This window comes from Sprattus sprattus, assembly GCF_963457725.1.
Source record: "Sprattus sprattus genome assembly, chromosome: 4".
NCBI classification, from domain to species: Eukaryota; Metazoa; Chordata; class Actinopteri; order Clupeiformes; family Clupeidae; genus Sprattus; species Sprattus sprattus.
The window spans coordinates 45409688-45433669 of NC_137923.1; the positions used below are offsets into that span (position 1 = coordinate 45409688).

General features: G+C 44.2%; 2 protein-coding genes across 3 annotated transcripts in view; one reads left to right on the forward strand and one right to left on the reverse strand.

The window, feature by feature from the left end:
• epha10 (EPH receptor A10) overlaps positions 1-15230 on the forward strand; it is a gene marked incomplete at both ends in the record, with an annotated part of 81213 nt that extends 65983 nt beyond the window's left edge. Inside the window, 8 exon segments of the mRNA XM_080836338.1 lie at positions 3771-3896; positions 4543-4728; positions 8028-8089; positions 9547-9750; positions 11459-11611; positions 14135-14325; positions 14743-14913; positions 15116-15230. Of these exon segments, the coding sequence (XP_080692464.1) occupies positions 3771-3896; positions 4543-4728; positions 8028-8089; positions 9547-9750; positions 11459-11611; positions 14135-14325; positions 14743-14913; positions 15116-15230 (1208 nt within the window).
• A 7050-nt stretch (positions 15231-22280) lies between these two features.
• Positions 22281-23982, reverse strand: part of LOC308364295 (prolyl endopeptidase) — a 202513-nt gene continuing 200811 nt past the window's right edge. For both annotated transcript variants that reach the window (XM_080837388.1, XM_080837389.1), the window contains one exon: positions 22281-23708. In XM_080837388.1, coding sequence (XP_080693514.1) covers positions 23414-23708 — 295 coding nt within the window. In that variant the 3' untranslated portion in view covers positions 22281-23413. The remainder of the gene's footprint in view (positions 23709-23982) is intronic.

Sequence of the window (23982 nt, forward strand, 5' to 3'; positions counted from 1 at the left end):
ACTCCATCCGAGAGATTACTGCTGGGATGTGTGGCATTCCCACTTAATTCCACATGCGTGCTCTAGCAACTCCCCCAGTCCATTAGCACAGTGTATGAGTGTGTGAGTGCCACTTCGATGGAGAGTGATGGAGATCTAAAGAGGAGGGGCGAAAGAGAGAAAGAATTAATGTGAGACAGCGAGAGAGAGAAAGAATAAAGGTGAGCGAGAGAGATGATTGAGGATGGTAGTGTTACGGTAGTTTGGCAGAAGACAAAGTTGCGAGACACAAAAAGAGGTAAAGGAGGAAGAAAGAAGTTAGTACGAGACTGATAAAAGACTGTGAACAGGGTGAGACAGATGGGAGGAAAACAGGACATGTCTATAGGCAGAGAGCATGGACAGTGTATGTCTATAGGCAGAGAACATGGACAGTAGATGTCTATTGGCAAAGGACATGGACAGTGTATGTCTAGGCAGAGGTCATGGACAGTATATGTCTATAGGCAGATGACATGGACATTGTATGTCTATAGGCAGAGGACATGGACAGTATATATACAGCCGCGTAAAAAATTAAGAGACCACTTTTATTTATTTATTTTTTTACTATTTATTGGTATGTGTTTGAGTAAAATTAACACTTTTGTTTCATTCTATAAACTACTGACAACATTTCTACTGAATTTCAAATAAAAATACTGTCATTTAGAGCATTTTTTGCAGAAAAATGACAATTGGTCAAAATAACAAAAAAGGTTTTTCCAGATATTGATTTCTGATCTCTTCCTAAGTTAAAGCATTAGTATTGTGTAGTTCAAGAATCTATATGAACTTGTTTTCTTTGCATTATTCGAGATCTGAAAACATTCCATTTATTTTGCTATTTTGACCAATTGTCATTTTTCTGCAAATAAATGCTCTAAATGACAATATTTTTATTTGAAATTTGGTAGAAATGTTGTCAGTAATTTATAGAATAAAACTAAAATGTTAACTTTACTTTAACTCATACCAATCAATAGTAAAACCAGAGAAACTGATCATTTTGAAGTGGTCTCTTAATTTTTTCCGCGGCTGTATATATAGGCAGAGGACATAGAGGACATGGACAGTAGATGGATATAGGCAGAGGGCATAGACGGTAGATGTATATAGGCAGAGGACAAGCGGGAGAGAGGATGAGAGTGGAGGTGGGAGAATGAGACAGGGTAACTCAGCTTCATCACACAACCGGTTAGGCTGGGGGATGAGATGGAAACCCATTGGGCAATGATGATGCCAACTCTGAATAGTTTCCTTTTGGCCACTCAGTCTGTCTCTCACTTTCTTTATTCCCACCTTCCCACTCTCTCTAGAAAGTTCTGTAATCACTTATTCTATTCTACTTTCTTTGCTCACATCCTTTATCTTTTTGTTTCCCGGGACAGATTGTCGTTTGCGTGTCAGTGTTCCCATGTGTATGTGCGTCTGTTTGCGTGTGCTATTATTTTTAATCTGTCGGCTGAGCAGGCCCCCGGGACAGAATTGTGTGTGCTTTTTGACTAATGAGCTGGAGAAGCGGGCAACCATACTGGGGGAATTAAGGCATCAGTAACAATGAGACATGACATACACACACACACACTATTCACACTAACACGCATACACACTAATACACGCATACACACATGCATACACAGATGCACACATACATAAACCCAGACTAATTATCTCTCACTGAAAAATATACAGTTTGGGCGTATTAGACACCTTCTAGACATTCTTTATTCTTCTTCCTGCTGATAATAGTATCCGCCCAGAATTCATTATATTATCTGTACACACATGTAAGTGGATGGCTTTCAGTGTTTGCACACATTGCACTTGCTGAATGACCCTAAAACACTGGTCATGCATGCATGTACACATACATACGCACACACAATCACGCACACACTCACACACACACACACACACACAAATGCGCGCACAATACACACATAACAAATCTCTCACACCATGTTTAAACATAAATATGCACCACTTAAAACAAATACACACACTTTGATATGTGCAAACACACAAACAAACTGTGCAAACATGCTATGCCATACTCTAATAGATTAAGAACCTTGCATGCACACAGACTGTCATGCATTTCTCTTAGGGCTGCTGGAGCCTCTGTGTGTGTGTGTGTGTGTGTGTGTGTGTGTGTGTGTGTGTGTGTGTGTGTGTGTTCATGCCCGTGTGTGTGTGTTCATGCGTGTCTGTGTGTGTGTGTGTGTGTGTTCATGCCCGTGTGTGTGTGTTCGTGTGTGTGTGTGTGTGTGTGTGTGTGTGTGTGTGTGTTCATGCCTGTGTGTGTCAGATCCCCCCATCTGTTACACAACGGCAGCGTGGTCCTTCCCAGGAAGAGCCCCTGCCCGCGGATTTTGTAAACGCATTTTTGGGTGACCTAGAAACACACTTTCACCCGCGGATCAGTGCTGGGTGGTCATTATGAGATCACTGAGACCGGGAGCTCTCGAGTCTCTGAGTGAGAGTCTGTGTTTTTGTGTGTGTGTGTGCTTATGTGTGTGTGCTTGTGCGTGTGCATGTTCATTTGCCTCAGTAGATATGGTTGTATGAATGCATTTGTGTGTATATCCCACATAGATGTATGCATGTACTAATCTCCTCATACCAGTGTTTGAGTCTGACAGTTATGTGTCTCACAGGAATGTGTTCATTTATATCTAAGTGCATGCATGTGGTTACATGCCCAATGTGTGTGTGTGTGTGTGTGTGTGTGTGTGTGTGTGTGTGTGTGTGTGCGCGTGTAGTGTATCCAGCCTCATGCCCGATGTGTGTGTTTCACTCTGATTCTGTGTGTGTGTGTGTGTGTGTGTGTGTGTGTGTGCGCGTGTAGTGTATCCAGCCTCATGCCCGATGTGTGTGTTTCACTCTGATTCTGTGTGTGGTGTATCCAGCCTCCTGCTGAGTGTTTGTCGTTTTTATTACGATGAGTTTGTGATTTCTGCTGTATGCCCAGTTTTGCATGTTTGTGTTTCAGTATTTTCTGAACAGTAGTCATCGGTATGGTGTGTGTGTGTGTGTGTGTGTGTGTGTGTGTGTCTGCGTGTGTGTGCCCCATTCCTCACGCACCATATTGCCTTTTGAAGACTCAGACTTAATCAGATAAAGATCAGCCGGGAGAAAAGGGAGTAGGGATGGATTGAACCGTGCTTGGACTTAGCTAAAAGTAATGGCAACGGCTGCTGTGTAATTCAGCACGGCTCAGAGAAAGAAAAAAAAAACAGCACATTCAGAAACCTGCTCCTCTGGAAAAGACCTTCGATCCTCCAAACGCCACTGGATAGAATGGAGACTCTTTAATTTGCACTGTAATTAGACCCTAGCCTAACTGTGTGTGTGTCCATGCGTTGGGATCAATAAGCCGTTATGAGACAGAGTTGAGCCCTGGACTGACGGGTCGATCTCAGAGCTGTAATCACATCTGAGATGGAATCCAGCCCTTGCTCCCGTGACAGGAGAAAGACAGGCTTCGCCCCGCCAACGCCCAGGGTTTAGAGTTCAAAGGGGCAAAGGTTACAGGATCAGGTGTGGATTAAGAGGTGGATGTGTTATGAATCGAGAAGTTTTCATTTCCTATAGGCAGAGCGAGTGCCTTGTGAGAATATACCAGATCTGGTTTAATAATGGACTCTTAACAGTACAACTAATAGCAGCACTAATAGCAGTAATAATAGCTATGGAAATAATACTGGTAAATAACTGGTAATAATACTTTGTTTTGTGTGTGCCCTCAGTCAAGATCCCCACCAGACGCACGTACATCGACCCTGATACCTGTGAGGACCTGGTTCAGGCTGTGCACGCCTTCGCTAAGGAGCTTGACAACTCCAGCATCAAGATCGAGAGGATAATTCATACTGGTATGTTTCAGGGTTGGTTTCCTTCTCTGTCTAGCTGTTGAGATGTGTGTGTGTGTGTGTGTGTGTGTGTGTGTGTGTGTGTGTGTTTGTCATTGCTGATGGCAAGGCAGTGTGGCTAACACAGACTAATGTTGCGTGGGCGTGCAGCTGTCATTAGGTGTGTACCTCTGGAATAGCGTAATATGTAGCTGCCATCATAAATGAGAGCCTGGAATGACATATGTGTGTAGTTATAGTGACCGAGTCCTATTTGTTGATGACATTAAAATGCCTGACACACATATCCCCCTGTAGATTTGTTGTTTTTGTGTGTGTGTGTGTGTGCGTGTGCGTGTGCGTGTGCGTGTGCCTGTGCGTGCGTGCGTGCGTGCACGTGGATGTCTGGTTGTCATATGTGTTGCAGACATGACACATGCTAGTCCCACTGGTATGGTGTGTATTTGTCAGTTTAGCTGAAATGATGCGTACGTTGAAAATAAGAGTTGCATATGTCAGTGATACATCTGACAATCAACACACCCACCCCACAGATGTATGCGAGTGTGTAGCTTATGACGTAGTTGATGTGTGTGTGCGTATGTAGTAGCTAATGTTGTGATGTGTGTGTGCGTATGTAGTAGCTGATCTTCTGTGCTGCCCCCTGCAGGTGACTTTGGGGAGGTGTGTTGTGGCTGCCTGAAGCTGCCCAGCAAGCGAGAGCTGCCGGTGGCCATCAAGACGTTGCGCGCCGGCTGCTCGGAGAAACAGAGGCGCTCCTTTCTGTCTGAGGCCGCCATCCTGGGCCAGTTCGACCACTCCAACATCGTCCGTCTGGAGGGGGTCATCACCAGAGGTCAGACAGCCAAACATTGCTCTCCTCACTCCCTTGCTTTCAAGATCTTTCTTTCTTTCTCGTTCTCTATTGCTGTCCATACATTTCTGTACTCCATCGTCTCAGTCACTTTTCTCTTCTTTCTCTTCATCAGTCTCTGTAGCGCTAGCGCTTCTCTAGCTTGTCCTATCTTCAGACTGATCTGCTTTTTTAATCTTTCTCTTTTTTTTCTCCTTATATTCTCTGTGCTCAGTCTTCTGGCATTCTCTCGTCTCTTCCCTTACTTAATCAGCTCCTCTAACACTATTTCTATGCTTTATTTTATTCATATACTAATTTTGCCTTTCCCTATGTTCACCCCTCTCTGACTGTTGATCTGTATCTTTCCTCATTTTCCTTTCTCACCTGTCCTCTGTCTCTGTGTCTCTGTGTCTCTGTGTCTCTTGGTCTCTCTCTGTCTCTCTCTCTCTCTGTCTCTGTTCTCTGTGAGAGGCGAATAATCTGAATTTTGATGAGACTATGGACTCCAGGCAGTTGGTGTAATAGTCATGGACGTTCCTGATTTGCTCGTTTGATAAAAAAAAAAAAAAGCCCTGTGATGGTGTGCTATTGCGGACAGCTCTTGTGGATCAGTGTTTTTTTTATTATTATTATTTATTTTATTTTATTTTTACGCAGGAATATTAATTGAGCATCTGAGGCCTTCATCGGTGAATGTTGACAGGTAGCGATGGGTTTTGGTTTATACACGGAGCCAGGAGAGAGTGAATATTCAGATGTGGCTAAAAATGGAGTATGACTTGTTCTCTGCATCTAAATGAGCCTACTGGGACTCGTCAGTGTGGCAGATGACTACCAGTATGATGGGTGTGTGTACCGATACCAGCTGTCAGATGAAAACACTGTCTCCAAACAGGAAGAGGACAAAAGTCAGTGTAGAAAGAAATCACAAAGTGATACTGAACAAGGTAATTAGAGGCCAGGCTTCAAGAACACTGACATGTTGTTAGTGAAGTATTTTGAAAGTTTATGGAGGAACTGTTCAAGTTATGTCTATGATATTTTGTACATAACATGAGTACAACACAAGGACACAACATGCTTTGCTAGTGATTGGGGGCTGCTACTGAACTGAGACCAGCGCTAATAATGGAATAAACGAATGAATTGTAATGAGTTAACACGCCAATAACTCACGCTACTCAGCAATGCCATGGGTAAAGAATGTTATGTAGGGTTGACTTCCTGCCACAGCCATTAATAGAGGAAACCCTGTGGAGCATACAATGGGAGCTTTGAGCACCTTGGAGGAGATGTGCACTCTTTCGCTCATCAGCTTTAAACAGTTACCATGGCCACATCATGCCATCTTGCAGGTGTATAGATTGGTGGGTGTTATTACCCATTTCCTTTTTCATATGCCGTGCTGCTAAATCTGGACAAGGACGTGCCTTATACAAGACACAGTGAGAACAGGAGATATGGGGCTGGAAAATGTGTTCTTTGGAGTCGTGAGAGTTGGGAATGACCTCAATGAAGAGACTGGAGGACTCAATCATGCAGGGCTATATGGGACCTATGGCACTGAGTGCATGAAGCTGTCTGTCATATGTCAGTCTAGCCAGCTTGCCAGGAGACTCTTTTCCAAATAGTCATTTTTATGGGGACCTCAGCTTCCCTGCCCTTGGAAATCCGTTTCAGAGGTGGGTTGTCTGCATGCCATGGTCAAGTGCACTGCAGATAGTCTAGTCTCCCAAGTCAGGGGTCAAAGTCATTATAGAGCAGGGCACCGGCGGTAGGTGTGAGGGCAATCAGTGCCCTGTCCGTCATCGCTGGCACTCCTTCCATCCAGATCACCGGAGGGATGATCACTTCTCTTTCTCACGTTTTTTGGGGGTTCCATTTCTTTCAGGCTTATTTCCCCACATCTCTCCCTGTCTCTCACTCCCTCTCTATCTCCCAATACTCTCCCCCATCCCTCCATATCTCTCTCTGTTATTCTCTCCATCCATATCGCTCATCGCTCACTCACCCCATCTCTCCATCTCTCCATCTCTTACCCTCTGGCCTTTTGTAGCCCCCATCTCCCCCTTCAGGCCGGAGTCCATCAGTCTTCTGATGAGTCCTCTAAATGCCCAGCAGGAGAGCTTGTGATGAGATGGCTGGGGATGGCTCAGTGGTGTCTGATACGCTCCGCTCACTGCCTCCCTGCTGGGAGAGCGATGAGGGGGACAGTGGTCAGACAGCCCCTGCTGCCATAAGCCCATCAGACACACTCTCACACACACACACACACACACACACACACACACACACACACACACACACACACACACACACACACACACACACACACACACACACTCTCCTGATACTTATGGCCAGAGATGAGAGATACAATCCCTCTCTCTCTCTCTCTCTCTCCATCCCGAATGTTCTCTTCTGTCCTCCTCCATTGCCAGGCCCTGTCTTAGCCTCTGATTAAGCCCTCTGTATCTGCTTTGTCCATCTTGTGCATGTCTCCCCCCCCCCCTTTCTACTCTCTCTCTCTCTCTGGGTTTCTCTCCCACCCTCCTGTTTTCTTCCTCCCTCGCTCCTTCTCTCCCCTGCTCACACACACACACACATATACACACACTCTTTTGCTCCACAGAAGACGGCACCAGGGAATTCATTGCTGCTTACCTCTCTAATGGAGCGTTCCCCCTCCTTCTCAGCCACTAACACAAACACTCTTGGGCATATGTTCACACACATACACGCACATTCGCACACACACACACACACACACACACACACACACACCCACACACCCACACACGGACACACACACTGTGTAGGTTTAATCTATAATGCAGTCCTTATCTTTATTGACTGAATGTACCGAAATGGTCTGATATGTATTGCCAAAAGATGGTGGTGAAATTATAAAATGGTGCTGCCTTATGCTTGCTGACCCTCTGTCTTTGCTGTAGCTCTCCCTCACTCCCTCTCATTCTCTCTCCACACACACACATTCAGCCTCTCCCTCTTTTTATCTCTTTCTCTCTTTCTCTGTCTGTCACTCCTCTCTTACACACACACACACACATGCATTCACACGCACACACACACACACACACAAGACTGTGTGGTTATAAGGTAAATGAGAGTGTGAGTGTGTGTGTTCTGAGCAGGGCATTCAGTTCACACCTGGCTGGCTGAAGGATGCCAAAGTGCAGCAATGTCCTCTATGCCATCGTTATTACTCACTACAGCTTGACGACCAGACTCCCCACTCCTTCTAATGTGTGTGTGTGTCTCTGTGTGTGTGTTTGCAGGGAACACCATGATGATCGTTGTGGAGAGCATGTGCAATGGGGCTCTGGACTCCTTCCTTCGGGTAAGTGCTCATGTCTGTGCATTTGAATGTGGGTTTGTGCGAAAGATGTGTGTGCATGTGTGTATGTGTGTGTGTGAGTATGTGTGCCCAGCTGTGTCAACAGATGTGTGTGTTTGCCTAACTGTGTTAGCAGATGCACAGTAGAACTGACTTTCGAATAAATTCCGTATTCATTCTTTGTGAGAGGAGAATCAGATTGTAGTGGTCGTGCCACCGCTGCTGTTGCTGTGAACGGAAAAGACTTTCATTAAGTATTTACTAATGGCGCCAATCGATTAATCAAATTAACTAATTCAAAATAAAAAAAATTGCATTTCTTTTTTTTTTGCAGAAATGTTCTTGTAATGGATATTTAAACAAAAAAAAATCACAAAATGAATGTAAAATCAACTCAAATGATGTATGTTTAATTCCAATTCTACTGTCTAATATAATATTTTAAATGTTGAGCCCAGTTTCTCTCCTTTCCAATCAAATTTCCAATTAAACCCTCAAAGCAAAAATTGACTGTCAGCTTAAAAAGCATATGTAGCACGTAAAGTGTGAAGGGACTTTTATTTGGAAAACGGGGATTGAGATGATTCAGAGAAGCATACAAAAAAGACAGACATTTGGGGAGGGAGATACTTTGGAGGAAAGTAGCAACTAGGTCAGCCGGTCAGTAATTAGAAGGTGGTGTGCAGCCCGTTGGGTTAGTTGTCATTGAAGCGCTCGGTACACTTGCAAGCTTGTGGCATGCAACGAAGTTTCGTGTCAGGGGTATGTTGGACGCCCCCAGATATTTGAACCATTACGTAATCACTAACAGAAATAATAACAAACCTAGGCAGCTGTGTTAATTGCGTTTTTTTTACATGTTAAATATTTTGAATTAATTGCAAAAATGAACATGTTAATTTTGGCAGCACTAGTATTTACTATAGAGCTTTGGTGCAGTTACCTCTGTGATGGCCATCATCCCTGACCCTCCTTGCTCTTCTTTCTCTCTCTCTCTCTCTCTCTCTCTCTTCAATTTCAATTTACAAGTCTGTCTCTGTTCTGCAGTTTTCTGTAAACCCTGTCATTTAGTCTTGGCATGTTTCTTCTTGTTTAGAGTGCTATCACAAGTATTCTTGGTATTTCTCACTACTCGCATTGCCTTCCTTAAAAGAGTTTTCCTGCCTCTGCCCATTTTCATTTGTGTCTTTCTCTGCTGTTTTTCTTTGCCTCTTGCTCTCTCTGACCACCTCTCTGTCTTTGTTTCTCTCGCTCTTCCTCTTTGACAGATTCTACAGACAGAACAGTGCCAGACTGATTAACAAACATGTGATACAAATGTTCTGTGTCATTAATCTCTCTTCTGTTTTCCCATTCTTTCTCTCTGTCGCGTCCTCCCACTCTGTCCCCTGCTGTCTCTCTCTCTCTCTCTCTCCATCCCATTCTCTCTCCCCCTCTCTCTCCCTCCTTCCCTCTCTCAGAAACATGAGGGTCAGCTGAGTATGCTGCAGCTGGTGGACCTGCTTGGCGGGGTTGCCTCGGGCATGAAGTACCTGACAGAGATGGGTTTCATCCACCGCCGGCTCGCCGCTCACAAGGTGCTGGTCAACAGCAGCCTGGTCTGCAAGGTGTCCGGCTTCCGGCCGCTGCAGGACGAAAAGATCGAAGCAGTGTACACTACGCTTGTGAGTAGCGTTCCCATCCCACCCGAAACAGCTTCAACAATATATATGTAGTATAATATTTCAACATAAAATACTATGTGCAACACTTGCATAATACATTTGAAGTGGAGCTATAAAAGAGCATACAAATGGAGATAAAAGTTTTTCCCTCATTTTGAACAATAGGAGAATAAGTCTTTAGTCTGGACAGCTATTGCACCATGAATTCCGCATGCCACTCCACCCCTTATTCCATTTTGTCAACAGAAGCGAGAGCCAGGCAGGGTTTTTCTGTTTCATCATCTGAATGCCTTTCCATCTGTCACTCAGTTTGAGTGTGAGTGTGTGCTGTGTGTCTCTGAGTGTGGGTTTCACATCTGTGAGGTGCTTCTCTCGTCTCACAAAAGGCAAGCCGTCTTTGTGTTGTTTCCAGGTCCTTCTCAGCCCAGTTATCTTGACAGGAGAAGAACATAAAAGCAAAGATGTGAATTCTTATGATTTGCAGTCTGAGCAGAAGCACAGGATATGTAACGATATTCTGAAACTTCCTTCCTCTACTAATTACTTTTCGTTTTAGTTGAGCAAATATGCAATGCTGTTCCTCTCTCAACTGGTTCAGAACTGGTTACTGTTTACAACATTTAATGAGTCAGTTTATGTTGAGACACCAGATGCAGTACACTTGATAGAAGTTCTCACCTGTGTAAGAACATCAAAACAATAAGATGGTTTAACAGTGATAAAAAAAACAAATGCCTTTTTTTCCCTTCCTAATAAACACCTTTTAACCTACCACCCACTGCACACCCACAACTCAGACCTGGCAACCACCTCACACGCACACAGACACACACACACACACACACACACAGACACACACACACACACACACACACCCACACACACACACACACACATACACACACTGCACTCACACACACACACACACACACACACACACACACACACACACATACACACACTGCACTCACACACACACACACACATACACACACACACACACACACACACACACACTTCAGACCTAGCAGTGAAGAGGGCAGTGTGAAATGCAATCTCACACCATACTGTCTTAATGTTATGCTAGCAGGCACAGCTTGACGGTGTGAAACCCATGTAAGATTCCTATGTGTGTGTGTGTGTGTGTGTGTGTGTGTGTGTGTGTGTGTGTGTGTGTGTGTGTGTCTGTGTCTGTGTCTGTGTCTGTGTCTGTGTCTGTGTCTGTGTGTGTCTGTGTCTGTGTCTGTGTCTGTGTCTGTGTGTGTCTGTGTGACATTAACCACTCCTTCATTTTCTCTCTCTGACACATTTACTTTTGTGTCACCTCCTCCTCCGTCTCCTTTGGCCTCCCTGGTTCTCGCTCTTACTCTTTTTTTCTCAGGTGATTGTGTGAGACGGCTCAATGGAGTTTTGTGTAATGTAATATTGACCCAAATGGCAAAATTGCATTAAAAGGCTCTCTCTGACTGTCTCTCTCTTTGCCTATTATTTTGCACTCATCTTCCCCATCTCCCTCTCTCTCTTTCTCTCTCTCTGTCTCTCACCCTCTTCTCTTTCTCCAACTTCCGCTCCCTTATCTCTGTTCTGTACCCTATCCATCTTACCTCTCTCTCTCCCTGCCTTCTTTTCTATTGATCACTACTATCTTTTTCTTTCATCCATTCTTTCTTTCATTAATCCTTTCTTCCTCTCTCTCCCTCCGTTTCAGCATGGTGGTAAGAGTGTGGTGCTGTGGAGTGCTCCAGAGGCCATCCAGTACCACCGCTACAGCTCTGCCTCTGATGTCTGGAGCTTCGGCATAGTCATGTGGGAGGTCATGTCCTTCGGGGAGCGACCCTACTGGGACATGGGCAATGAGGATGTGAGTGTCTGTCCTTCTCTCACTCTCACTCTCACTCTCACTCTCTCTCCTCTCTCTCTCTCTCTCTCTCTCTCTCTCTCTCTCTCTCTCTCTCTCTCTCGCTCTCTCTCCGTCTGTCTGTCTGTCTGTCTGAATTAAAATTCAAAAGAAGCTTTATTTGCATGACCATAACGTTCTACAGTATTGCCAAAGCATCTGTCTCGCACTCCCTCTCTCTCTGTGTCTGTCTGTCTCACTCGCTCTCTCTCTCTCTCTCTCTCTCCTCTCTCTCTCTCTCTCTCTCTCTCTCTCTCTCTGTCTCTCTCTATTTCTCAAATTCATGTTTAACTTCAAATTCCAAATGAGCTTTTGAAGGCCAAAAATGTATTTTTATCCCTAAAGCATTTCTTAAGATTTAACGAGGAGATTTATTGGTAGATGAAGACAAATGTTGCATAAACTTTGCGTGTGTGTGTGTGTGTGTGTGTGTGTGTGTGATGTCTTGTCCTTTGGAGAGAGTGCAGAGCTTTATTGCTATCTTTCTGTTTCTTTATGTCTGTCTCTCTCTCTATCCCTCTCTCTCTCTCTATCTGTCCTGTCTGTCTCTGTCTGTCCCTTTAGCACTCTCTGCCACTCTCGTCTCTCTTGTACTCCCGCTCCCATGCCCTTTTCTCTTCATCTCTGTCCATCTTCTATCTTTTTTTTCTCTCTCTCTCTCTGTTCCTGTATTTTTGAAGCTGAGTTGAGTCAGACGTTTTCTTTTTTCCCCCTTTTTTTGAGACACTTTATAGACACAGAGTGAGCCAGCTTTGAAGATTGTCTCTTAGCCTCTGTGACCAATTAGTGCCGTGGTTCCGTGCGCACCCCGGCCTCTTTTGTGTCGCCCCTTGTCTGAGCGGGTTGGCCCAGCCAGACCCAAGGATGCTTGCCATATTTACTGCAAACGTGGCCATCGCTGTTTGTGTGCTTGTGGAGGAGATTGTCCCATAAATGGGATTATTCCCCAAAGTCCAGAGAAGGGATTTATTTATAGCGTTTTTGAACCCCCCCTCCACACACACACACACACGCACACACACTCTCTCTCTCTCTCTCTCTCTCTGTGTTTGAAGTAAAAAGCCAAACAAACTAATACGCCATAATAGTTTCAGAGGGAGAGGAAAAAAAGTGTAATCCCCTGAAATGTATATTTTTGAAAAGGCGATCAGAAACAGATCGTTGCAGTCTTGTCCCTTAAGTGTTCCATAAAAGTGTCTAAAAGTAGATTAATGGAGGGGAGATGAGCAGCATATGGTTGCAACATCCTTTCCCCCCCATCCCAGTTAGTGACACAATATTTATCTGCAACTCTTCCGCCATCTACATTCAGGGTAAAATTGTGCTTTAATTGGTTTAATTCTGGCCTTTGATTTCAATGAAACAGGTACTACAAAGTAAATCGTTGATTATCATTTAAAGCACGCCTGTCAAAGGTCAGCGTTGCTAAATGCCTTGGCAGAGTGGCATTAAGCATTAATATTGTTTTGTTTACACGCTCCGTCTATCTGCGGCCTGGCATCGCCGCCTTATCTGAATCTCTCTAATGGAATCAGATCATATCTGATTGGGTTTTTGGCTTTTCGCTCTGTCTGTGTGTGTGTGTGCGTGTGTGTGTCTCTCTCTCTCTCTCTCTCTCTCTCTCTCTCTCTCTATCTCTCTCTCTGTATGTATTTGAGACAAAGAAACAAAAAGCAAGTATATGCAGCTGTTTGTTTTTGTAGTTTTAATGTGTCTGAGATCTCCTCGTATTAGGATTAGCATTTCTACAAGTCGCCAACGGGAATAAATAAAAAAAACACAATTCCCTAAATCTCCTTTGAGGGAAAGCACATGCTAAGCAGATGATCTCATAAATGCTGTGAGCCTCCAGAGCGAGTGAATCTCTCTAAGTTGTTATGTTGGTTTCCTCTGAGGCGGCGGCCATTGTAGCACTCCTACCATTCCTCTCGGTTCCTTGTGTACAAGCTGTGAAAGATGCTGTAGATAAATGGGTTGGTCTGTCACACAGATAGCGGCTGGCGAATTGAATTTCTGACCAGAGATAGTCCACACAGTACGGTTTGGCCTTTAGTTCCAGAATGAACCAATGAATGGAGGATGAAGCAATACATCTAAAAATCAGATACAGTTACAATATGGCTGTCCTCATGTTATTGCTCACGACTGTTCATATCCCCTGATTGTTCGTTTAATATTATTGTTGTGTAATACAGCGTGTATAATTGCTAAGAACCAAATTATCTACCTAGTTTTATTTATGTCCTTGAGAAGAATCGCTTGAGGAAACAAATAATTGTACTGTTGAAGAGTATGAATTGAGGTATTCTTTAATTTGTTTAATGAATGTGTGAACTTCAGAAAAGCATACCATATGAAATAAAACAGTATGAAAGTAAAAAGGTAGATTTCTGGAAGAAGTTTACTCAGCTTTTTGTGGAGAGTTCATCAGTGAATTGCCTAATGATCGTTATCCCCCTCCTATCGTCCTCCCCCCCATCCCATCAGGTGATCAAAGCCATTGAGGACGGCTTCCGGCTGCCGGCTCCGGTGAGCTGCCCGACGCCGCTGCACCAGCTGATGCTGGACTGCTGGCAGAAGGAGCGCAGCGAGCGACCCAGCTTCAGCCAGATCCACAGCGCCCTCAGCAAGAGCATCCGCACGCCTGATGCCATCGGCTCCTCCACACTTGCACGCAGGTGATTTAAAAAAGGAACTTATTGGTATCTGATTGCCTGGCTTGAGACCCACAGTTGATGGTTGACGGTGTGTGTTCATATGTGAGGGAACAACATGTGCGCACAGACACACACACACACACACACACACACACACACACACACACCCACACACACACACACACCCACATACCCACCCACACACACACACACACACACACACAGGCATAGTTGTGTTATTTGGATATGCTTTATAATGCATCAAGAATGTTTTTGGCCACAGCCTATTAAAAGTATTTGAAACATTTGTATCATTTTTGTCAGAGCCCATTAGAATCTGTGGTTTATTTTTTCCTGTCCTCTCTCTTTTATTGGTCTCTCTTTTTGGTTGATTTTATCCTGACTTTCCTCCCTGTCCTCCCTGTCTGTCTCCGTCAGGACCCTGAGCTCGTCCATCTCTCTGGCGGAGAGGAGCTGCACACTGCCCTCCTTCCCCTCCTTCAGCTCGGTGGGCGAGTGGCTGGAGGCTGTGGACATGGGCCGCTACAAGGACAACTTCACCGCCGCGGGATACTGCTACCTGGAGTCTGTGGCCCGCATGACTGTCCAGTGAGTCTCCTTCCCTCTTTGTGTGTGTGTGTGTGTGTGTGTGTGTGTTGGGGGGGGGGGGGGGTTCTGTGTTTTTGTATGTTGTGTATAGAATTGTAGGTTTTTAATGACTGAGATGTATTACTACGTGTATACATAGGCTGTGCTTTGTCCTAATTAACACATTTTGCACTTCTCTCTCTCTCTCTCTCTCTGTGTCTAGGGATGTGTTGAGTCTGGGCATCACCTCGCTGGACCACCAGAAGCAGATCCTTTCAGCCATCCAGTCTCTAAGAGCCCAGGTCATCCAGATGCACGGCCGTGGCGTGCAGGTCTAACACACACCCTCTCACACGCACACACATATTCCACACGCCCATCAAACACACGAGACATGCACCACACACTCAAGACACACACCGATGGGCCTGAAAGGGGTTCGGATGTCTGACGGGAGCCCAGAGAAACCAGAGATGTGTCTGTTCCCATGGGAACCGGAGTGTGACGCCCCCCTACGCCAGGAGCCACGCCCGGAGATGTGGACTGAGAGCGGACAGGGGGTGTAGTTGGGGCGGATGAGCGTGTTGGACCAGCAGAGGCACTAGAGCACTGCGAGCACTCTTCTCCTTCAATCCCTATTTTCCTGTTTATTTTTTTCTTCTTTCCTCCCTCTCCATCGTAGGTTGTACACTTGCAACCAGGCAGGCTTCTTAGTCTGTCATGTGAGCCATGTGAGCACCCCTTCTCTCTGATTGGTCAGAGACCATGTGACCTCACCACACTGAACCCAACCTGCACTCCTCAGTTTTGTAACGTGTGGGGGTGGGGGGGAGGAGGTGCCTCACAGTGATTGGTTGACCACTTATCTCTGCTTTTACACTGGACTCCAATTGGAGGAATAAACTGTTAAGCAGCATCCGCCCACCTGGAACTAAGTGGAGACAGCAGCTAGACACCCGCCTCGGAACAGAATCTGCCCTAACGCTGAAGTGTTCTCACCATCTCTGACCTGAGAACAGGTGCCAAAAACACCCCAAGGATCACCTCTTTTACCCGCCCTGACCTCTACTCTAATGACGGTTGACTTTGAAGGGTAGATATACTGTTCAGTCAATGAAACCAAGAGACTGGGCCACAATGCTGCACCTTCAGGAGAAAAAGACAGCAGTATTTAGGGATACAAAATGTCTGAACTTTATAGTGATTTTTCAATTATATATATATATCCAAAAGGGGTTTCTCTGTGTTCTTGTCCATTTGCCTGTCCTGAAAGAGTGTGTCATTTTTTGTTACACCGGTAGCTTTTCTGTTGTGTTTTTTGTGAACTATCCTATTCTTTTGTTGACTGCAACACCTTCTCCTCTCCATTCACGGTTCTCACTAACTAGGTGGCCAGTTATGTGGCCAGTTCCTCCCCCTCTCGACTCGCTTTGGGGATGTTGCACTGTAAAGAAGGAAGGGTCATGTCCAAAAGTGAGCATATATATCATATTTACTCAAATATTTATTTATTTGTTTACAAAAATGTTGTTTTTTTGGTTCAGGGCCGGCCCTAGCCTTTCTGGGGCCCTAGGTGTTTTTTTTTGTTTTGTTTTGCAGGGGGCCCCTATCCAGGGGGCACAGAACTTGGCGTGAATGCTATCAGGCAAAAATCAATAAATAGTAAATAATAATAATAATAATAATAATAAATAAAAATACTGGTTAAGTCAAGTATTTATGGATTACTTAATAGCTTTTATGATTTATCTCATTGTTCTTCTTGCTGGTTAGGGTTTTGACATCGTGCTGTATACTATGCAAAACCATTCTAAATAGAGAATTGGTTTCATTTCTTAATTTGATTGGCCCCACCCCAACAGATCTTTATCTACATCCACATATAAAGTATGGAGATTTAGACAACAGAGTTTAAAAGTTTAAAAGAGAACTATTTTATTCCAACCATAAATCACCCGGGACTCAACAGGTCCGCAGTACTGTCGATGGTTGACACATTAGCCAATCAAATTATTCTATTTGGTGGGCGTAATATATTGGGGACGTCATGGACCAAGGCTCGTACTGCAGGCTCGTACTGCAGGCCTTTCTTCTTAACCACTCTCTGGGTTTGTTGATGTAATATGGTAATGTTAGCAACCTGAGAGGAACAGGGTAAGTTACTTAGAACACTTCACTAGGTCTTCTGCTCACCCAAGACACGTTTTGCTGCTGTTAAACAATACATTATTTAAAAAATGTATCTTGTCTCATGACATTGCTTTGATAAAAAACTTGTTTGGTTGTAGACTGTTATTGTAGTAAAAAAAATTACGAAGGTTGTGCAAGAAGCTGCTTCAAAACAACCTAGCTAGCCACAGTATGGAAAACCATGCGGTTCCTCTTCCCCTTTTTGTTACAAAACGCTTGAAAATTCGTTGTTTAAACGGTCAAAGATTTCTCCAGGGCCAATGTCCCCCGTCCACACACACACACACACACTCCCCAAACTGGTGAACTCCAAAAGACAAATCGTTATTGAAAACAGTCACTGGATGCTACATGCAAAAAGGACATCTCAAATGAAGAATGTAAATAAATAATAGCACGTTGGGGCCCCCTGCATAGTGACAGCCCTAAAATGCTTGTGCCACGGGTCGGCCCAGGTTTGGTGGTTCCTCTTTCTTCTCTCTCTTTTTTTTTTTTCTTGTGATGGAAAATTATGGAAAATATGCCTTCGTGGAGATCATTTGGAAATTTGGTTTAAAAAAAAAAGTTGAAAAAAGTGTTTTGTCTCATTCCTGCTTTGAGCACATATATCGCCATGGCAACCTGATCAAAGTTGAGGATGATGGGTTTTTGTTTTCTGCACTTTGTCAAAGTATTCAAGGGTTAATTTCTTTAGTATTGCTAGTGGTTCCTTGACGATTTAATGTGCTGACCTTACATTTCACACTTAAAAACCCACATCAGATACTGACAGATTTTTATACTTATACACACAAAGACACACCCAATAAACACACACACCAGTTACTGTTCTTTTCTTAAGTGTTTCTGCTGATTGTCTAGCAGACGGACTAGAGAGCTCCATTTTGCGGAGATTAGCTGTGTGTGTGTATGTGTGTGTCAGGGAAAGGAGCTTGCTCCACACTAGTTTGAATGTGTTGGTATTTTTGAATGGGAGCGTTTGCATATGTGGATTGTACAGGCCTTGTCACTTCTAGGCTCTTCTCCCTTCTTAACTCTATAAAATAATGATTCTTTGGCACAGACAGACAGATAGACAGAAGTCTCCCAGAGTGAGATAAGATGTCTTTCTCCTTTGAGGAACAGATTACGCTCCCCATTTTTAATTTCACATCATAGACCTCCGCAGCATCGCATCAAACACTGGACTTGGGACGTGATGCACTTGACAATGTTCGCCCGAGCGGCTTAGTGTCTGCCTGAGTCATCTTCCATTTAGTTTTGTCATTCCAGACAATGTGTGAGGCTTCATCTGGAGACCGACACGGGCGTCTGGGCCTCAGAAACACCCCACAACTGCAGCACTAATAGAGGACTTTTATCCAAACAACGATCTAGTTAAGAACAAAGGATCTCTATATCTCCAGCACACCACTAGTGACAGTAAGCATTCATGTCCAAAATGACATTAGTAATTTTCACTTTTCAATATCTGATGAATGGAATGGCGTGGAAAAGTAACTTTCCTTTCGGAGCAACACGTTGTCCTGTATTTTTATGCTGCCATTGCTTCGAACTGACTCCGAGCGTACGCTCTCTCTCGCTCACACACTCCTATAGAAGAACCACGCAGACACATAACCCCTTCACAGACGACACGTGGTGCTGGAGGTGATCATCATGGGGCTGATTGTTACTGAATGAGTTGCTCCATTCGTACCTCTCCTCCTTCTGATCCATGTGTTTAATACTGTAAATATGTATTTGAAAATGCAATCTATTTTTATAATTTGTTTGAAAGAAACTATGTGTGAAGTAACATGCTCACTGTGGAGTTTTAGTGTTGAGTTTCGGGGATGAGGAAGAGGAGACAAACGGAGGACTGGAAGTGAAGGTGGCTTTAAAGTAAAAAAAAAAATCCTTTTTTATTTTTGGTTCTTTTTCTTTTTTTTTTTTGCTTGATTATTTTTCCTGTTTTGTTTTTTGATGATTTTTACCTGTTAGAGGAAACAGATGGTTGTTGCAATATAAAAAATGTGTTATTAAAAAATTCTGATGATGAAAAGTCTGCAGAAGTTCTTGCTTCTTGTCTCTTTTTCTTTTACTTTCTCTCTCGCTCTTTCCCTCTGAGGGGGTTCTCGGTGTAACTCATCATTTCTCGGTCCCTGCTGTTCCAGTAGCATTTATTTTATTATCAAAGTCCCCTTTCAATTCTTCTTTTGGAGTACGTGGTAAGTATCATTTCATTTAAGCATATCTCAGACGTAAAACTTTCAATCAAAAGTGGATTGTCCAAATCAATTCGGTTCTTTCATTTTAATCGCATCTCAACTCTCCATTTCCCTCTCATTTAACTCTGGGCAGATAAATCTCTCCTCACTCGAAGATTTACCAAAGTGCCAAAAAGCACTCGCTTAGCTGTGTGTGAATATGTGTGCAAGCAGTCATGCACGTGTGTGTGTGTGTGTGTGGTTGCCGTGTTCTCCCAGACGAAGAGGCAGGCAGGCAGTCACAAATTCCATTTTTTTTATATTGTGCTTTTATTACAGTGCAGTGAGGAACTGGGAGTTAATGAGTTTTATCTTGCGCTTGTTGCTCTGCTGCTGCCAAGCGGCTGCCTCTTAACCGAGAGGCAGCGAAGAGAGAGAGAGAGAGAGAGCGAGAGCACGCCCATAAATCACAGTGAGAGGGTGGCATTTAAAAACTAAAATAAATCATTATTTACACACTTGCTTAATCTTCGTGTATACCGGAGCCGGTGGCGGGGCCACGGTGCCAGGGGCCTAGATTGGCCCTCTTCTTGAAAAGGTAGTCTGAAGGAGCAGTGGCCTACAAGCCAAGCAGGTTGGGTCTAGTGCCTCACAAACACTCATTACAAGCCAATAAAGAAGTCTTGTCTGAGTGCTTTGGCTGCAAGAAGAGAGAGGGGAGGAATACAGAGGGAGATTATGAGAGCAGGGGTGTGTGTGTGTGTGTGTGTGAGAGAGAGAGAGAGCGAGCGCGAAGAGGCAGTGGGTTTGAGAGAAAGAAAGTGAGCAATAAAGGAAGGATAAAAAAAATAAAAGAAGGGCCGGGTTAGATGAGAGTAAACACACAAGTGACTCCCAGCTATGAAATGGTAAGGGACTTCTTTGTCCTCTCTTTCTCTGAAGATGAAAGGCCGGCCTACAGAGAGAGAGAGACAGACAGACACACACACACACACACACACACAGAGGGAGAGGAGAGGAGGGGAAGGACACTCATCCAGCCACAGCTAAGCTGGTGTGAAGGAGAGACAAACTTCAGCTGAAAGTTGTCCCTCTCCTTGCTCTCCAGCAGACTAAACGCCAACCAGCGGTCAAATCGGCTTTGAGGGAATTAATCCGCTGTTGTGTGAACAAACAAAGTGTGTGTGTGTGTGTGTGTGTGTGTGTGTATGCCTTTGCTGAACTGTACGACCACTTAAGGTGGGAACAGGGAATACACAAACGCTCGCTAGTGTGGTTGATACCCTGAGCTTTTTTGGAGAAAAGAAAGTGTAAGCCAGAAGAGAGATAAATACAGTATGAAGCAGAAAAGTTTTGCTTTGGTATGTGCATTCAAGCACACCTCAGTTGATATTTGACACCACCACTCTTGTACTTTCACACTTCTCTTTCTGTCTCTCTCTCTCTCTCTCTCTCACATACACACACATACACTCACACTCACACACACATACACACACACACTCACACACACACATAGATACTTGCCACTCTGCTTCTGAGACGGTGTGGAACAGTTAGCGGAGGTGTCCTCTGGGACCACAGATAGTTGAGGTAGAGTTCTGCCCTTCCACTGAATTATTCCTCACCTCCCTCACTGCAGTTTCCCAGAGGTAATGGAGGTGTGTGTGTGTGTGTGTGTGTGTGTGTTCGTGTTTATGGTAAGCAGGTAAGACGGCAAGTAAGCTGTGTGTGTGTGAGGGAGAAAGTTAGATGGCAAAAAAAGGTGTGTGTATGTGTTTGTACAATATTGTAAGTGTGTGTGGGTGACAAAGTAAAACCACAAGTAAGGTGTTGGTGTGTGTGTGAGAGAGAGAGAGAAAGAGGGAGAAAGACACCACAGTTTTTAACATTTTCATCATCCCCAGCCCAGATGCAGGAGGGAGATGAGAGATTTCACCATGTCCCAGCACAGCTTTACCTATCCATGACCCATCCCTTCTTCCTGAGCACTGCACCGCTCCTCTTCCTCCTCCTCCGTCCTCCACATCCCTCCATCTCTCTCCCTCTGTCCCGCGCCCCTGTGAGCGCTCTGCTGAGACGTGCTTAGGAGGGCCAATGGTTCAGTGGAGCAACTCACGCATGGCTGCAGTGAGCTGAGATTAAACTCCCCGTGACCGCCAATTCAGGAGACTGGGATCTCTCTGGCTCTGTCTCTCTCTCAATCCCCTTCTCTCTTTCTCTCTCTCACTGTTGCGCACGCTCCCTCAATCTTTCTTTCTTGCTCCCACAAGCTTTCTTTCTTTCACTCTCTAACTTCACCCTCCATTCCTCACTCATTCCCCTCTCTCAAGTCCTCTCTTTCTGTTCCTTACTCTCCAACTCTCTCTGACTCAATCTCTCTTTCTCTGAATTCCCCTCTTGCTCCTACAATCGCTCTCACTCCTACTTTCTATCTAACTTTCTCCCTCAAGTCCTCCACTACTCTCTCTCTCTCTCCCCCCTCTGCCACTCCACTCCCCTCCCCTTTAACCAGCTACCTCTCACTCACTACCATCCCCTTGTTTTTCCCCCTTGCACCTCACTTTTCCCCTCTTCCCGCCTCCTCCTTTGCTTCCTCCCTTCCTGATCTCTTCCCTCCCGGGTGACAGCTGATAAGTGACACTCCATGCCCTATACAAGAGGGAGCTGCAGCTGAAGATGGGTTCATTCAGTTCATGGGCTTTCATGGACGTTACATTACACTAAGCCTGCCTTACCCAGTGTGACTTTATGACCATGACCAACCCATCAACATAGGTGATAATAAGCAATACGCACTGGTGAACACTTAGGTTTGATTGTTTTTTTTATGATGGCTAATGCTTAATACTGAGGGTAACTATCAGATAATTCATATTTATGGTAAATGAACATGAACAAAAAAAGTAGTAGTAATTAGCCTATTGATGATGAAATGTAGAATTTATTTGTAATTTCGTTTCAAAATCACTTGTAATTATTAATATTAAATATGTATAATAACACACTTAATCAAGGATTCCCTTAAAGATGAGTCCACATTGCTAATCCCATACACTTCTACAGTAATTCTATTTCCCAATAGAAGCTGGAACTTAAACTACAGAAACTGTAGAAATAGTAATTTTCTACAGCTTTTTCTTTTTTTTTTTTTACAGTTATTGAGATGAACAGACGCTGGTCTATCTCTGTAGGGAACCTTTTCAAGTTGTCAGACATTTACAATAACATTATGAGCCTGTCAGTGGCGAAAACAAGCAGTTTATTGTGACGCAGATGCCTGTCCCATGGGATTACACTGTAAAGCTATTTTGCGGTTGCCAGTAATAACGTTCTAACTCAATACTGGACCAATTTTGATCGTTAATTGTCATCTGTAAAAGTTAAGACCCAAACAGATCTCATAAATAGGGTCCAGCTTGAAAAATATTATCCCTTCTAATAAAGGATATTAGTTTTTGCTAGGCATAATAAATATTAAGTATGGAATCCCTTATTGTTGCCAGTCAGGCTAGTCTAGTCCAAATAACACTTCTCACCAAAACTATGAAGATGATTAATGTTGTATGTAGACATCAGGAATTTATAGTTTTGCACAGCCTTATCTATTTATGGATTTATGAGCCTTATTATTATTTTCTGTATCCCCCCCACTACAAAATTGATTGATTTTGTAATTACAGTCCTCTGGGCTCAGAGCTCTTAATTAAACTACAAACATGGTCTAGTGTTGAGGAATAGTGTGACATCTGGCGGGATCGATAGCATTTTTTTTTTTCCAGTACTGTGATTTTGGCAGTGGTTATCATTTCTTTGTGTGTAATGGTAATATTTAAAGTTGTCTGCTGTTGCCACCTAGTGTTAAGAGGAAGTATTACACACTAGGCAGTCGAGAATAATGTTTTTATTTGGCAGTGGTAGTAAGAGTTTTATTTTGACAAAAGTTCTTTCTTTTAATGTTGATTTGTATTTTAGGATAACCGTGAATTTTGAGTGCTATGAGGAAAAGAAGGTAAAGAAATAAGATGTCTACAGGTTGTTTATTGCTTATCGATTGTTTCCACCAGATCTGTTCTGTTCAGTTGTGTATGTTTCCTCTCCCTCTCTCGTACACTCTTTCTGTGTCTCTTTAGCTCTCTCTCTCAGTCCCTCCAGCTGAGGCCCAGCACCTGGGCGATGAAGGAGTAGATGTCGCTGTCCTCCTGGATGGCTTTGGTGGTGGGCTTGCCGGCGCCGTGGCCGCTGCGGGTGTCCACGCGCACCAGCAGGGGCTGCTGCTGGCCAGGGCTGCAGCCTACGCCGTGCTGGAGGGCTGCCGCGTACTTGAGTGTGTGGAGGGGCACCACCCGGTCGTCGTGGTCCGCAGTTAGCAGCAGCATGGCTGGGTACTGAGGGCCGTCCCGCGGGGCAGGGGGGAGGTTCTGGAGAGGGGAGTACCTGGGAGATAGGAGGTAGAATAGGTGGAAAGGGGGAGAGTGAATGAAGACGAAAAATGGATAAAGAGCGAAATATTATTGATTGATTAGATATTAATGAAGACGTGAGGATGGCCAGATAAAACTGCCAATGTTTGTTTCTGTGGTTATTAAAGGGTAAGAGGTGAGCTGGTGATGTGTGTTGGTACAAGCGTGTGCTTGATGTGAGGGGAACTTGTAATTAAACAGAATGATGAGGTGCTGAACTTACATTTTAAGATCACAGACTCAAAAGG